We start from the raw sequence: 13,864 nt of genomic DNA on the forward strand, positions 1-13,864 counted from the left end.
AAACTCGTGTGAGACGATTTTACGAGTCGTATTTTGTGAGACGAATCTCTTATTTGGGTAATCTATGAAAAAGTATTATTTTTTATGCTAAGAGTATTACTTTTTATTGTGAATATCGGTATGATTGACTCGTCTCACAGATAAAAATTCATGAGATCGTCTCACAAAAGACCTACTCATTTACAAAATATCACTGGGACATGGGATTGCTTTTATTGTGGTGGATCAAATGATTTATCAGCTCTTTCTATTCTAAAAGTCCATGTTTAATCAATGGGTATTAAAGTAATTCTATAAAAAAAAATATAGTATTTTGCTTTCTAATGAGTAATATAAAATTTCAGTTACAAGATAGAAACTTGTATTTTAAGAAGAATTTCTCTTGTTAAAACCGATGATACAATTTTAACAATAATTATGATTTGTATAATCGAATATATCTAAATGTGACATTATGTAAATAAAAATGGTAAAAACTTGTGTGAGACGGTCTCACGGCTCGTATTTTGTGAGACGAGTCTCTTATTTGGGTCATCCATGAAAAAGTATTACTTTTTATGCTAAGAGTATTATTTTTTATTGTGAATATCGATAGGGTTGACTCGTCTCATAGATAAAGATTCGTGAAACTGTCGCACAAAAGATTTACACAATAAATATAACGTGGTCGGACCAAGAGTTTGGTTATAATAAGAGGAGTTACGTGTTAATCAGGCGAGAATGACAGCTCTAAAGCAGAGTGTCAAGTAATGAATGAAAACCGAAGGAAAGTATTTGATTACTGTTGCCAAAGGAGGAGTCGACAACCAAACAAAAGACAGCACACTTTTGCACCGCATGTGGTTCTTAATGAATTAATGTAGGGCTCTGGCTTTTTGCCACATTCTATTTATTTCTTGTAAATTATTTATATTTAGAGAAAAAAAAACTATTTATATTCTTGTAGAGAGTCAACCCACAGATGAATAAACATTTTGACTTGGCCCCTTAATTCGACCATTTAAGGTTCGCTACTAAGATATGATAATTGAATGAATAATAATTTGATTGATAAATGTTTGATATGATAAGATATGTAATTTGATGGATAGATAATATTACGTGTGATGTGAATTTAACAAGAGAGATAACGTAATGATAAACATATTTATGACTAAAATATACTTCATATTATATTTTCATTTATTTCTCATTCATTGTTTATTTTTCCCCAAAGCTGTAATTTTTAACGTTTTACCTTCAAATAAGCTTAGAATTCTTCACATTTATCCAAAAAATGAGGATTTATGGTTCGATTCATCAACGGTTCTTCTCCACGCTTTTTTTTTGAAGAAAGAGAATTAGGTTTACAAGACCCGCTTGCTATTTTTTTAATTTTCATTGAGGGGTATTTTGGTTATCACATTGTGTCCGTGTTGGTGACTGTAGCCGGATAGATATGGTCCGTCTTCAAGGCATGTATTTGTTTTCCAAGACAAATAGTGAAAATAGTCAAACATATAAGGCAAAAACTTGTGTGAGACGGTCTCACGGGTCGTATTTTGTGAGACGGATATCTTATTTGGGTTATCCATGAAAATTATTATTTTTTTATGCTTAGAGTATTACTTTTTATTGTGAATATCGGTAGGATTAACCCATTTCACAGGTAAAAATTTGTGAGACCGTCTCACAAAAAACCTATTCAACATATAATCAATGTAAAGTTTACGAAACAAATCAAACAAGTTATTAATAAATAATCTGAACTTAATCATATCTATCAAACTGGGCCTTAGAGTTAGTGTTAGCTGATTGATATAAAATTTTTTACAAAATAATACAACAAATGTTCTTGTCGAATATATATAATTTTGATATGTTGTCTGTCTCTGTGTTCACCTATGAGATGACATTCATTTATTGGATATGATGAAATATATCCAAATTGTACATCCGATAGATTAGTGTCACTTCATAAATGAGTATACTGAGTGAACAATATATCNAGTACTACTAGAAATTAGAAAATTAAAATAATATGGATTTCATTTCAATGAGTACACGCGTGCGTGTCAGCGTGTGTTGTGTACAATATTCTTCAGACCGGCCCATTGTTATGGGAAGATCTCAACTCAATCACGTAGTATATATTAATTTGGACCGTTAAAAGAATAATAAGCCAAGTCCAACATACATAGGCCCAGATTAGTAAAGCTCATATTAAAGCCAAAATGGGCCAACGATGATAATGGACATTGAGCCAGTGAGGATATAAAGTCATGTTCTTTTCTACCTTCTGTTAAAGCCATTCCAAGGTGCAAGATATCATGCCTCTATTATTAAAGTTTTCGAGACATTAAAACATTAAAAAAAACATCGAAACTCTCTTTTTTTTTTTTAAATTCCATAATTATTACAATTGAATATCACATCCGAAACATTGTCTCAAACTTGAAACATTGGTGTCAAATGAAATACTGACCATGGACATCCAAACTCCATCTTGAATTGCATGTTTCCCGTTTAAATGTTTCACTCACTCAATTTGTCACCCTTAAAAGGGAGGTTTTCCACTGGCTCCACCAATGCTCGGTCTCTTATAATAGAAAAATGAGTAGGTCTTTTGTGAAACGGTCTCACGAATCTTTATATGTGAGACGAGTCAACTTTACCGATATTCACAATAAAAAGTAATACTCTTAGCATAAAAAGTAATATTTTTCCATGGATAACCCAAATAAGAAATCCGTCTCACAAAATACCATCCGTGAGACCGTCTCACACACGTTTTTGCCTAGAAAAATTTCATGTTACTCATATAATATATTTTTTTTGTGGTAAAGAACCACAGGTCATCCATTTTCCTTCTTTAATTTTTTTATGTGATTGTACTTGACTTAACTTTAATAAAATTATCATTTTTTTTCTCGAAAATAAAAAAAATGAAATATTTATTTATATTAAATTCGAGAACTCAAACATTTGTCATTGTACCAAACCACTAGGAGTCGGTATCGGTGCTCCTCCCAAGGGAAAAAAAATCAGACGTTTATGATTTAGATTTAAATTACACTTATTCCTAATATGTCAAATTTTTTTTTTATGATTCACAAAAAATATTACTATTTAATTTAATTTTTTCACTTATAGAAAGAAGAAAGCAACAACAAACAAACTCTGTTTATGTTGGTTGGCATGTGAATTATTAATAATTCTAAAAAAACAAATCAATAACTAAAAATTGCATTATTTTCGTGTATATTAAAAAGAAAAAAGTGGGATTGAGTAGCAACATAAATTATACATTGCAATGAGAAGGAAGATTACTTTCATTAATAACAAAAAGAGAGGTTGCAGACTGCAAACAGAAAGAGGCAGTAAGTAAAGTAAATAGCAGGTGTGATTTACATATACGTACGTGTGTTAGATCACCAAACATTTACATATAGCATCTATCAGGTAAACACCATCATTTCATCAAGATGTATAGAAAGCAAACACAAAAACAAGAAATCTCCATGGATTCGAGACGGGACTTGTAGCCCAGTGGTCACACTCGTCAGATTGACCGGCTTTTCTCCCCGGGTTTGATGTCCCTCCCACGTGGGTTGGGAAAAAAAAAAAAAAAAACCCCATGATTCATTCGCTATTCCAATCAAGTTAACATAAGGGCCCAGCGGCCAGCAGCAAGAAAAGAAAAGGCGTCATCTTTAAATGCAAATGAATAGAGATCCCTTCAGAAAATAACCACGAACCATTTCAGAAAGATTTGAGAATCTCTCGAAACAACATGGGCTTGGGAAGCTAACAATGAAGAAAGCACACGAAAAAACTATGCAGCAGAGACACCACCAGGAAAAATAAACGCAAAAACACCAATACAAAAACTAGAAACTGCAGCAAAACGAAACAAAAAAGTAAAGAATCTAACGGCCAGTGAGACAATCTTCAAGTGGGATGATCTTTCTGTTCCGCCTCTCTCTAGCCAGCAAAATTTGCGGAAGAGCAATAAGGCGTAAAGGCAGCAAAGAGATGAAAATCGCCGATCTTCTTGAAATGGGCATTGGCAAAACAACGGGCGGCTGCTTTGTTTGGCCATTAGGCTTCAAACAACATCGAGTGTTTTGCAGTATACACTTGTCAAAGGTTCCAACGGAAGGCATAGCTGTTGGAGAATGTACCAACGAAACAGTGGATACAATTTTTATTCCATTATTATCCAAACACAGACGCTACGCCTCCAAGCTAGGCACTCGTTTGTCAATTCGGCTTTCAGAATTTGCTTATAACAGAGACAGAATATGCTTAATTACTTGAACGTTGTGTTTCCCAGTTGGTGCTCAGGTATTGGCGGGTTTATTTTTTCCCTGGATAATTGGTTTCTTATAGTAATTTCTTTTTCCTTGTGGTAGTTGGGCGAACACAAAATTTCAAGAATTTATAATTTTTTACTTAAATAAGTATTTAATTTCAGATTAATTATTCAAACATAAATTTTATACAATAATTTATTATTTTTATTATAAATAATCGTTTTAAATCACTTTTTAGTTAATTACATACATTATCACTTGAATAAACAACACATCACTTTAATAGCTTAAATCTTTAATTGAAAAACGTAAACTATAACAGCTAAATTAGCTTAGTGATTCATAATGTTTGATGGAGACGATAAGATATCGAACGATTCTCACGTCTTTTTTTTTTTTTTTTTTTTTTTTTTTTTTTTTTTTTNTTTACAAATTATTAAAGTTATATATTAATATGTCATGTACGTTTGGATTTATCATCACTATATTATATATAATTTATCATTTTATCCAACGAATCAAATGATTTTACGAATGTTTGTTACTTAAATAATTATGTATCGCATTGCAATACCAAAGTCTTAGACTCTACGTGAGGTGTATTTCTCAGAGATGAGGGACAAAGGGTCAATGAAGTAAAGTTAAGGGGGTAACTGATATTTACTCGTAGAACAAAATATTTACGCCATTTTCACTCGCTCGTTTCATATTTGGCTGAATACCTTTTACACTATGACAGCTCTATCCAATTCGTTTGTGATTGCAAAAAACCAATCTTGCCAGCTCTCATTAGGTAAATCTACACTCTTTTTGTAGGTTTCTCATTTGGGAAAATGAACAAACTGTTTTGATTTATTTTGGGATGAAAGTAATCGACTGGGATGGGTTTCGTTCTTCGAGCAGGATCAGCTTTTGTATTGCATCGTTTATTTGTTTATAATTTTGTTTCTATTGTAACTATGAGGTGATAATGTGGAGGATTGAGAGACTGATTCGGCATCATACATCATTTTAGCATAATTTTCCGAAGATGGTCTCTCAATTGGATTTTTAGTTTTTTTTTTCTTTTTTTTCCTCCTCTATTAACTGTCGTTATAATCCATTTAAAATTTAGTTAGCTGTATCTTCTCTGGTGCCTAAGTATTATTGCCTCCCTGTATTTGATCTTCCCCCAACCACAGATAATATTATCTGTGCCGGGCAGTAATCTTCCTCCAGTAAAAGTAAATTTTGTTCCTTCATTGGTTTTTTCACTAGCACTACTCCAACCGAGTATGATTGAATGATTATGTTAAATTGAAACCATGCTTGTTATTTGTCTAGGGCACTATGCACATTAATGTTTTTCTGCTATTATTGTGGTCTAATCTGGAAAAGATTCTTCTCTGTCAGGACTCTTGTAGGAGGTGAGACAGTGGGTGGGGTTGAATTGAAAAGTCTGAATGGTAAATCTTTAAGTTTTGCTGTAGATAGAAAGTAATGATTTTTTGTGAACTGGCTCTGGATGAAATAAATTTGTTCATTTTTGTTATATCTTGAAGTGAGAGCACATTAATGTCTCCGATCTTCTGGGTGTGTTGAAGGGTTGGTTTTAATCTTTTGCCAGTCATTACAAAAGAAATAAAGAAATCCAAATGTATACTCTTCTCATTTTGGGGTGTTGTGAAAATATACCTTAAACTATGCTCAGAAATTGTTTTCGAATTGACAGCTTACAATTCCATTTTAAATTTTTGAATATTAGATTTTGACCTCTGTGCAATCCTTACAGTTTCACCTTTTAATTGTTGTCCCGTGTTTTGGTATGTGACATTTTTACTTTATTTGAATGGTTAACTTACTCTTGCTAGGTACTTCTTTGAAGCCTGGATACCAGTATGTTGCCAGTGTGGGTGCCACCAGATTGACCTTCGTTTATGAAGGAACAAGGATTTCATCTTCCGAGAAGAGGACGCTCACCATTCAAGCAGGTTATAGGTACTATTTTCACCATCAAATTGCAGTTGCTGTGCTTCTGAGTGTATGAAAGTGGTTTTCTTATTGGAAAGTTAATCCTTTTATTTTCCCATTTGTTTCAATGAACTACCCTTCAATGTAAATGGATAATTTGTATTGAAGCAACATGTAAACTGGATCTCACTGCATTTATGTCAACAGTTTTCCAATTTGACTTAAACTGGTATTTGACATGCAAATAAAAAATCAGTTTAAACCACTTCACATGGACATACTCTCTGCTTTGTTGTAATTGTTTTGAGTGCAAGGGCATAAAAAATACAACAGTACAACAAGTGGACCTAAAAGCATCGATTATTATACCAAAATACCTACCACAGTCAGCTTTTATGATATTGATGCTGAAAAGAAAACACCTGCATGGAACTTGTGATGACTTAAGATCCTAGGATCTAATATCAAAATGGAATATAAAGAAGACGAAAGAGCAATATATCTAGAGAAGTTTCTAATTGTATCTCCTGTCACATGTTTAATGGCAGCGACGGTGGAAGATCAGGTGGTACAAGCTTGTTTATCGGTGGCTTTGTTCTAGGCGGTTTAATTGTTGGAACACTTGGTTGTGTGTATGCACCTCAGGTGATTACGGTTAAACATCGTATAGAAATTTCAATATGTTATTTCATCGGTGGTTGGTTGTGTGTATGCACCTCAGGTGATTACGGTTAAACATCGTATAGAAATTCAATATGTTATTTCATCGGTGGAATTTGTTTCCATGCCAATCCATCACATACCCGTCTGATGCATTCTGACGGATCAAGATTATGAAACCTTTTCTCGAGATACTCATGAATAGTTATTTTTTCTCTTTCACAGATCAGCAAGGCTTTAATTGGTGCTGACAAAAAGGATCTGATGAAAAAACTTCCCAAATTTATTTATGACGAAGAAAAGGCTTTGGAGGTAAGCATATTTCTTATTTTGCAAGATCTCTATTCTCTTTGCTCCTCAATTTGATGGAGGGTTCATGTTATGGATTGCAATATCATTAGCTATGAATATTCACAAATTTTTGTCTAATTTTAACGATGGAGATGATGTAAAGTAAGAAGATGTTTCTTTGGGCCTCTTTGAACTTTCATAGATTAAGTTCAATAAATAATAATCGTCAAAGATCCTACTTCCCAATGGTCTAAGAGTGATTCGATGATTATTATGCATATTTATATATTACAGTTGGTTTCTTAGTGCCGAATTCTTTATAAACAAAAAGCATCTCATATTGTGTACCTTAAGTTTACAAAAATTAATCAAAAGACCACCAGCAAAATATCTTCAACTAATTCTTAGAGGCCATCCTCCCTGAATAAGCTATTCTATGGTGAGAGGGCTGTACTGAGCCATTGTGAAACCTGGCTTTTGACAAAGAACGGGTTTTACATCTGTTGCTTGTTGCATAACTAGCATCTGAGAAGGATTAACAATTTTCAGCAAAATCAAATGACCATGGTCTTCTGCAACAAAGAAAGTGCTTTTGCTATTAAATGCCAATGGCTCAATACCATTAATTATAAACTAAAATCACACCATTAGGATTATTTTTTATCTTTGTTTTTTTTTTTGGCGGAATTTGCTCAACATGTACTCCGTAATTTCATAAAGTCATTACTTTGTAGTGTGCAGTCCTATCTTGTTACTTGATCCTAACAACATACCGTATCCTCAGAAGCAACGGAAGAAGCTGTCTGAGAAGATTGAACAGCTCAACTCTGCTATTGATGATGTATCTAATCAGTTGATATCAGAAGAACCCCCAAATGGAGTAGCAATCGGCGCCGATGACATTGAAGCACTCATCTAGATCTCTCTTGCTCTTCTCCAGTTATTTGAGATGATTACGATGCTACAATGCTAGTCATCGTGTTAGCTTTATTCACTTCGTTAAACATGGTGATTCTCTGTTCGTTTGACAAGGTTTAGAATACAACATCGGAGTAAATAATACCTTGGTCATTCCATTGCTTAGCTCTTGACTCATTTGATGACCCTAATATTAGTGTGCTTTTAAAGCATTAGCACTTCATTCCAGGTTTTAACTCTAGTATCTTGATGGTTAATGGATGATAGTTTTCCAAAACATTAATGTGTAGGATTTGGTCGTGCATCATGAATTACAATCACGACTTCTTTCGCTTTTGGGAGTCTAATATTTGAGAAACATACCTATAATAATAAATATTAACTCGGTGATGTGATGTTGTAAAATCTATATCGAAATGGTCACCCTTAGCCATCTCCAAAGCTGTACCAAAATAGTGTTTTCAATTCCTCCAATGGGGTGCCTTCCCTGGGCCAAATTTGGCTGATTCTGAACATTGAAATGCATTTAATTCTTAAAAAACTGCATTTTCTCAACTTGACACGATAACTGTTTTGGGGAAAAGCATTAGAAAAAACCATATGAATAAAAGGAAATTAATTTTGATTTTCTTGCAAATGTTGTACTCGGATCTAATCTCAAGGGGGCTGAAGTCATATCTCTTTCTTCTTTTTTTTTTCCCAAGGAAAAAGAAAGCATTTTTGGCTCGCTCACATGACATAGACGGAAGAAAATATATTTCTGCCGCAACACATATCTACCATCAGTTATGAATGCATCTCAGCCAGATGATAAATCCAATGGCTGCGGATTTTCTTGATTTCTTTCACCTCATATATCCTCTAAAAAAACATATATCTTTCTACAATAGTGAAACGGCACATCATGAATGAAAAAGTACGAAACCAAACAATATCAATTCAGGAACAATATGTGGTTCAAAATTTTATATTTAAAAAAATAGCATCATCTTATCTGATATCAAGTTCACATACCATCCTCACCACTCACTACAATAAACCACTCGCAACCATAATTTCGAGGCAAGGCTTTCAATTGCTAAAATAATGTTCTTGAAGTTATATATAGCTAGGAAGTGTTTTGTAAAGTTGTTTTAGTTGCGGCCATGGCTTCCCATGCAGCTTTGGCCTCTTCAAGAATCCCAACGAGCACCAGGCTCCCCTCCAAGAATTCCCACTTTTTTTCAGCTCAATGCTTCTCTAAGGTATTTGTTGTCTTCACTTTTTCTCCGATGCATGTGGCCAATCGGCACCTTCCCTGCTAAATTTTCGAACAAGTAATGTGATTTCACACCAATTCCTGGAAAAAAAATTAGTCTTTCTGACTCCTCCAGTTCTTAAATACAAGTGCTGAGAGGTTTTTTAATTTATTTTTAAGTATTTTTTAGCTTTAATCTTTCAATCTCGCTTTCATATCATAGATTAAGAACCCTTTTTTGGATTTTCGAATTTGGTTAATTGATAATACAATTCTAGTAGTACTATTTCAAGGGCTCTGATTGAATATTGGTGGTACTTTTTAATTGTTTTGTAGAAGCTGGAAGTAGCAGAGTTCTCTGGCCTTAGGTCCAGTGGATGTGTGACCTTCTCCAAGAATAATAGGGACACTTCTTTCTTAGATGTAGTCGCTGCTCAGCTCACTCCAAAGGTATTTACTTACAAAAGAAGAATATATAGATTTATGTATGATTACTTCCGGTCTCCTAATACAAAATAATGTGTATGATGTGCTACATTAGACCGCGGGATCTACCCCATTGAATGGAGAGACCGTAGCCAAATTGAAGGTAGCTATCAACGGATTTGGACGTATCGGTAGGAACTTCCTCCGGTGCTGGCATGGCCGCAAGGACTCGCCACTGGAAGTTGTTGTGGTCAATGACAGTGGAGGTGTAAAAAATGTAAGCATAAAGAGCCCAGTTTCTTGATTAGATTCTGGAGGTGTTATTTGTTCTCTTATACCGGACTTTCTTTTGTACGATTCTTTCAATTGCATTTCAGGCCTCTCACTTGCTCAAGTATGACTCGATACTGGGTACGTTCAAAGCAGATGTTAAAATAGTCGATAAAGAGACCATCAGTGTTGACGGGAAGCCAATCAAGGTTGTCTCTAGCAGGGACCCTCTCCAACTTCCTTGGGCAGAACTCGGAATCGACATTGTAATTGAGGTGGGATTGAACTCAAGCCATCAAGATTTATGTTTCTTTACCTTGAATCTTTAAATCTGCTTGTTTGAGACACAGTTTTAAAGAACGGAACGGTTTTAATACAGGGAACAGGTGTATTTGTTGACGGTCCAGGAGCAGGTAAGCACATCCAAGCCGGAGCAAAGAAGGTTCTCATCACTGCTCCGGCAAAGGGTGCTGATATTCCAACCTACGTGGTAGGGGTAAACGAGCAGGATTACTATCACGAGGTAGCTGATATCATAAGGTCAATACATTTCATTAGTGTTTTTCTTCCTCGAAAAGTAATGTTAGAGAGACTTTACGAGTAGTCTAAGATCTAAGATTTGGAATTCTTGCAGCAATGCTTCTTGCACTACAAACTGTTTGGCTCCATTCGTGAAGATCATGGACGAAGAGTTTGGTAAGACGATTTTTCAGGATTGAGGCCTGTATTCTGATTCAGTTCGTGTAAAAGGGTATTCAAAATTCCGAAGAAGTAAACTGATAAAAGCATGCTATTCTTGCAACACAGTACTAGAGTTCTTATGTTTCATAGGTAAGTTTCAATATTCACCCGAGTGTGCTTTTTTTGGTTCAAAATTTCCAGGCATTGTTAAAGGTACAATGACAACCACTCACTCTTACACTGGTGACCAGGTAATTTGGCTTCAACAAACTATCTGCTATGCTTATTTATACATTCCAGGTGCATTGATAACCATTGAATCGGTCCCTTGTTCTGTACATGCTCATTTTGATGTTGTCCGATCGGCATGGGGGCTGGGGGGGTGTTGGTGGGAGGGTTTCCTAGGTGTTGTTGCCCATAAATCCATTAGGTCTCGACCTCGTGTTACACAAATTCCTTCATGGATCTGCAACTGTATATGATCGTTTGAACTGTGTTATATGCAGAGGCTTCTGGACGCTTCCCACCGAGACTTGAGGAGAGCTAGAGCTGCAGCACTCAACATAGTGCCAACCAGCACAGGTGCAGCAAAGGCTGTGTCACTTGTGCTACCCCAGCTCAAGGGGAAACTCAATGGCATTGCTCTTCGTGTGCCAACGCCTAATGTATCTGTGGTTGACCTGGTGGTCAACGTCGAGAAGAAAAGACTAACGGCCGAAGATGTAAATGCTGCTTTCAGAAAAGCAGCCAAAGGACCATTGGCTGGCGTGTTGGATGTGTGTGACATCCCTCTTGTTTCTGTTGATTTCCGATGCTCTGACGTTTCTTCAACCATCGATTCTTCATTGACAATGGTGATGGGAGACGATATGGTGAAGGTCGTGGCTTGGTACGATAATGAATGGGGATATAGGTATGTGTTATCGTTGTAAATATTTCTCTCACATGAAGTGTATGCAGACTGCATGGATAGATCCAGAATAATGGAAGAGTGCAACAAAAGAGGTTTTTCTAAAACTGCATTAAAACTGAATTTTTTTCCGGTTAAGGGGGAGACTGCCTCTTCTCACTCCGCTAAATCTTCCCCTGGAGTGTGCACCAGAACTTCTTTGATTGCTTATAGATAGATTAATGTTCCTATACTTGTAAACGAAACATATTTGGTATCGAGTCATATCTTTAATGCCGGTCATGTTCGATATTTTTCAGCCAAAGGGTTGTTGATTTGGCTCACCTTGTGGCGAATAAGTGGCCTGGAGCATCTGTGCAAGGAAGTGGAGATCCATTGGAGGACTTCTGCAAGACCAATCCTGCAGATGAGGAATGCAAAGTTTATGAAGCTTAACATGTGAATTTACATTTTTTCTTGAGCTGTTGAAGAAACTACTTTAGGAGAAATACAAGGAAGTTTTTTTGGTCATCCTGACTATCGAAACTTGGTAAGTATCCATTTATTTTACAGAAGTGGGAAATATTGGAAGTTGATATGTACTCTCTGCAAAATATAATCACTGAACAAGAATTAGTTATTTCTACAACAATTTCAATTAAAATCCCACCCAATTTGAAATTTTAAATTAAAAACACAAGGAAACAAAATTATTGAAAAAAAGATAATGAAAAAAAAAACAAAAGATTTAATTTCTCTGGTCGTAACCAGTATGGCTTCATTAAATCATACACACGTCTTCTTGAATCCCATACATGCCGTTGATATAAAATTTACTCACTCGGTATACCAAGATTTTTTTTTTTTAGCAAAATGCGATATTCACATATTTGTTCATGGACCTGGGCTGTTAATTCAATTGTTAAAATTAAAGTTGCTAAATGTCGTAACCGATTTTGAAAGGCGGTGAACGAATGGCTGTTGGTAAATTAATGAATCCCATTTGCGAAAAGCCGCGAGTAATTAATGCTTGGATATGAAGCCCAAAAAGCGAAAAGACAGAGACGCAACCCTTCACAAATCACACCATTCTATAAATACAACAGTTGGATTGAATCACCGTAAAATAACTTCCTCTGATAAAATACATATATAACGATGGCAAGAACCTGCAACTGGGTTGCTTTAACAACGTTGATTCTGTTGTTCGTGGCGGCACAGGCGGCGGAGACGCCGAACATCAATCCGCATTGCATGGCGGAATGCTACTTCGACTGCGCTCAGATCAAGGTTTTCACCGACAGCGAGTGCAAGAGAGAGTGTGTTCTCGCGTGCGCCAGGCATAGCATCAGGAAAGCATCCGAAGATGATGAAACCAAGTTTTTCCCTCCATGGATTTAATTTAGATTATGGGAATCCATGATTTTGAATTATGAATATATTTATTTTCTTTGAATTAATTAATTTGTAGCAAAAATAAATTTATTCATCCATTTATTTATTATCATTATTATTTATAGTCTTTTTCTTTTTTGAATTAATTAATTGTGCTACATTTTGTATTCACTTTAATTTTCTAAATCGAATTACATTTTTTTAAACTAAAATTCATATACCAACTTTATATTTTTTCCCTTTCTAGTCCAAATTATGACAATTTCCTTCTTTTGGCCAAATTATGTGATCCTATATGTTAAAAAAAAAGAAAAAAAGACAAAGGAAGCAACTTTTTTGTTTTCCAAATTAGTTTGTCAATAAAAAAAATTCTATGCATGAATGGTAAATAGATTATTTAGTTCGATTAAATGGGTTCGACAAGTCAAAAACTAATTTTTTTCCTTCAAAGTTACAAGATTTTAGAAGAATAAAATAAATCCGATTATGTGCGTTTTCATTACTAAAGACGTGTGTGGAAACAGTATCTGATGTGAAAACTAATTTACTACAAATGGTGACAAAGTGATCATATACAAACCAATTCATTGAGTTCTCTAAACAACTCCGACATGCACTTTTCTTTCAATCATTTTAGAGATGCATCACTCTGCTACTCTCGGATAACGATCTTGGATGAATGAGATTTCTCATCTATTATCGATAATAATGTCCAGAGATCTATGGAACGGTGCAAGTTTACACTCAGATAATGTTCGGCAAAGGAGCCTGTTTGGTATCCAATAGGTTCATTACCCTCTTTCAAACTCTCAACTCCTTTTATTGAAGAATGGAGTTGTTGTACCGTCAGAA

At 35.0% G+C, this 13,864-nt stretch overlaps 2 protein-coding genes across 2 annotated transcripts; both read left to right on the forward strand.

The window, feature by feature from the left end:
- Positions 1 to 4,954: 4,954 nt before the first annotated feature.
- Positions 4,955 to 8,350, forward strand: LOC140966156 (uncharacterized; the record flags this gene model as incomplete). Its single annotated transcript, XM_073426516.1, has 6 exons — positions 4,955 to 5,088; positions 5,688 to 5,740; positions 6,146 to 6,272; positions 6,794 to 6,890; positions 7,131 to 7,217; positions 7,981 to 8,350. Coding segments are annotated over 6 exons (633 nt in total), but the record flags the coding sequence as incomplete, so codon positions are not given.
- Positions 8,351 to 9,107: 757 nt separating this feature from the next.
- On the forward strand, positions 9,108 to 12,215 carry LOC140966076 (glyceraldehyde-3-phosphate dehydrogenase B, chloroplastic). The gene is made up of 9 exons (XM_073426402.1): positions 9,108 to 9,358; positions 9,688 to 9,801; positions 9,893 to 10,054; positions 10,155 to 10,322; positions 10,427 to 10,587; positions 10,682 to 10,743; positions 10,930 to 10,979; positions 11,235 to 11,641; positions 11,938 to 12,215. Exons 1-9 carry the CDS (start codon positions 9,260 to 9,262, stop codon positions 12,071 to 12,073), a joined length of 1,359 nt encoding a protein of 452 aa, XP_073282503.1. The 5' UTR covers positions 9,108 to 9,259; the 3' UTR covers positions 12,074 to 12,215.
- Positions 12,216 to 13,864: the final 1,649 nt, after the last annotated feature.

The sequence above is a fragment of the Primulina huaijiensis genome, unplaced genomic scaffold (genome assembly GCF_012295235.1).
Source record: "Primulina huaijiensis isolate GDHJ02 unplaced genomic scaffold, ASM1229523v2 scaffold20025, whole genome shotgun sequence".
Classification (NCBI taxonomy): domain Eukaryota; kingdom Viridiplantae; phylum Streptophyta; class Magnoliopsida; order Lamiales; family Gesneriaceae; genus Primulina; species Primulina huaijiensis.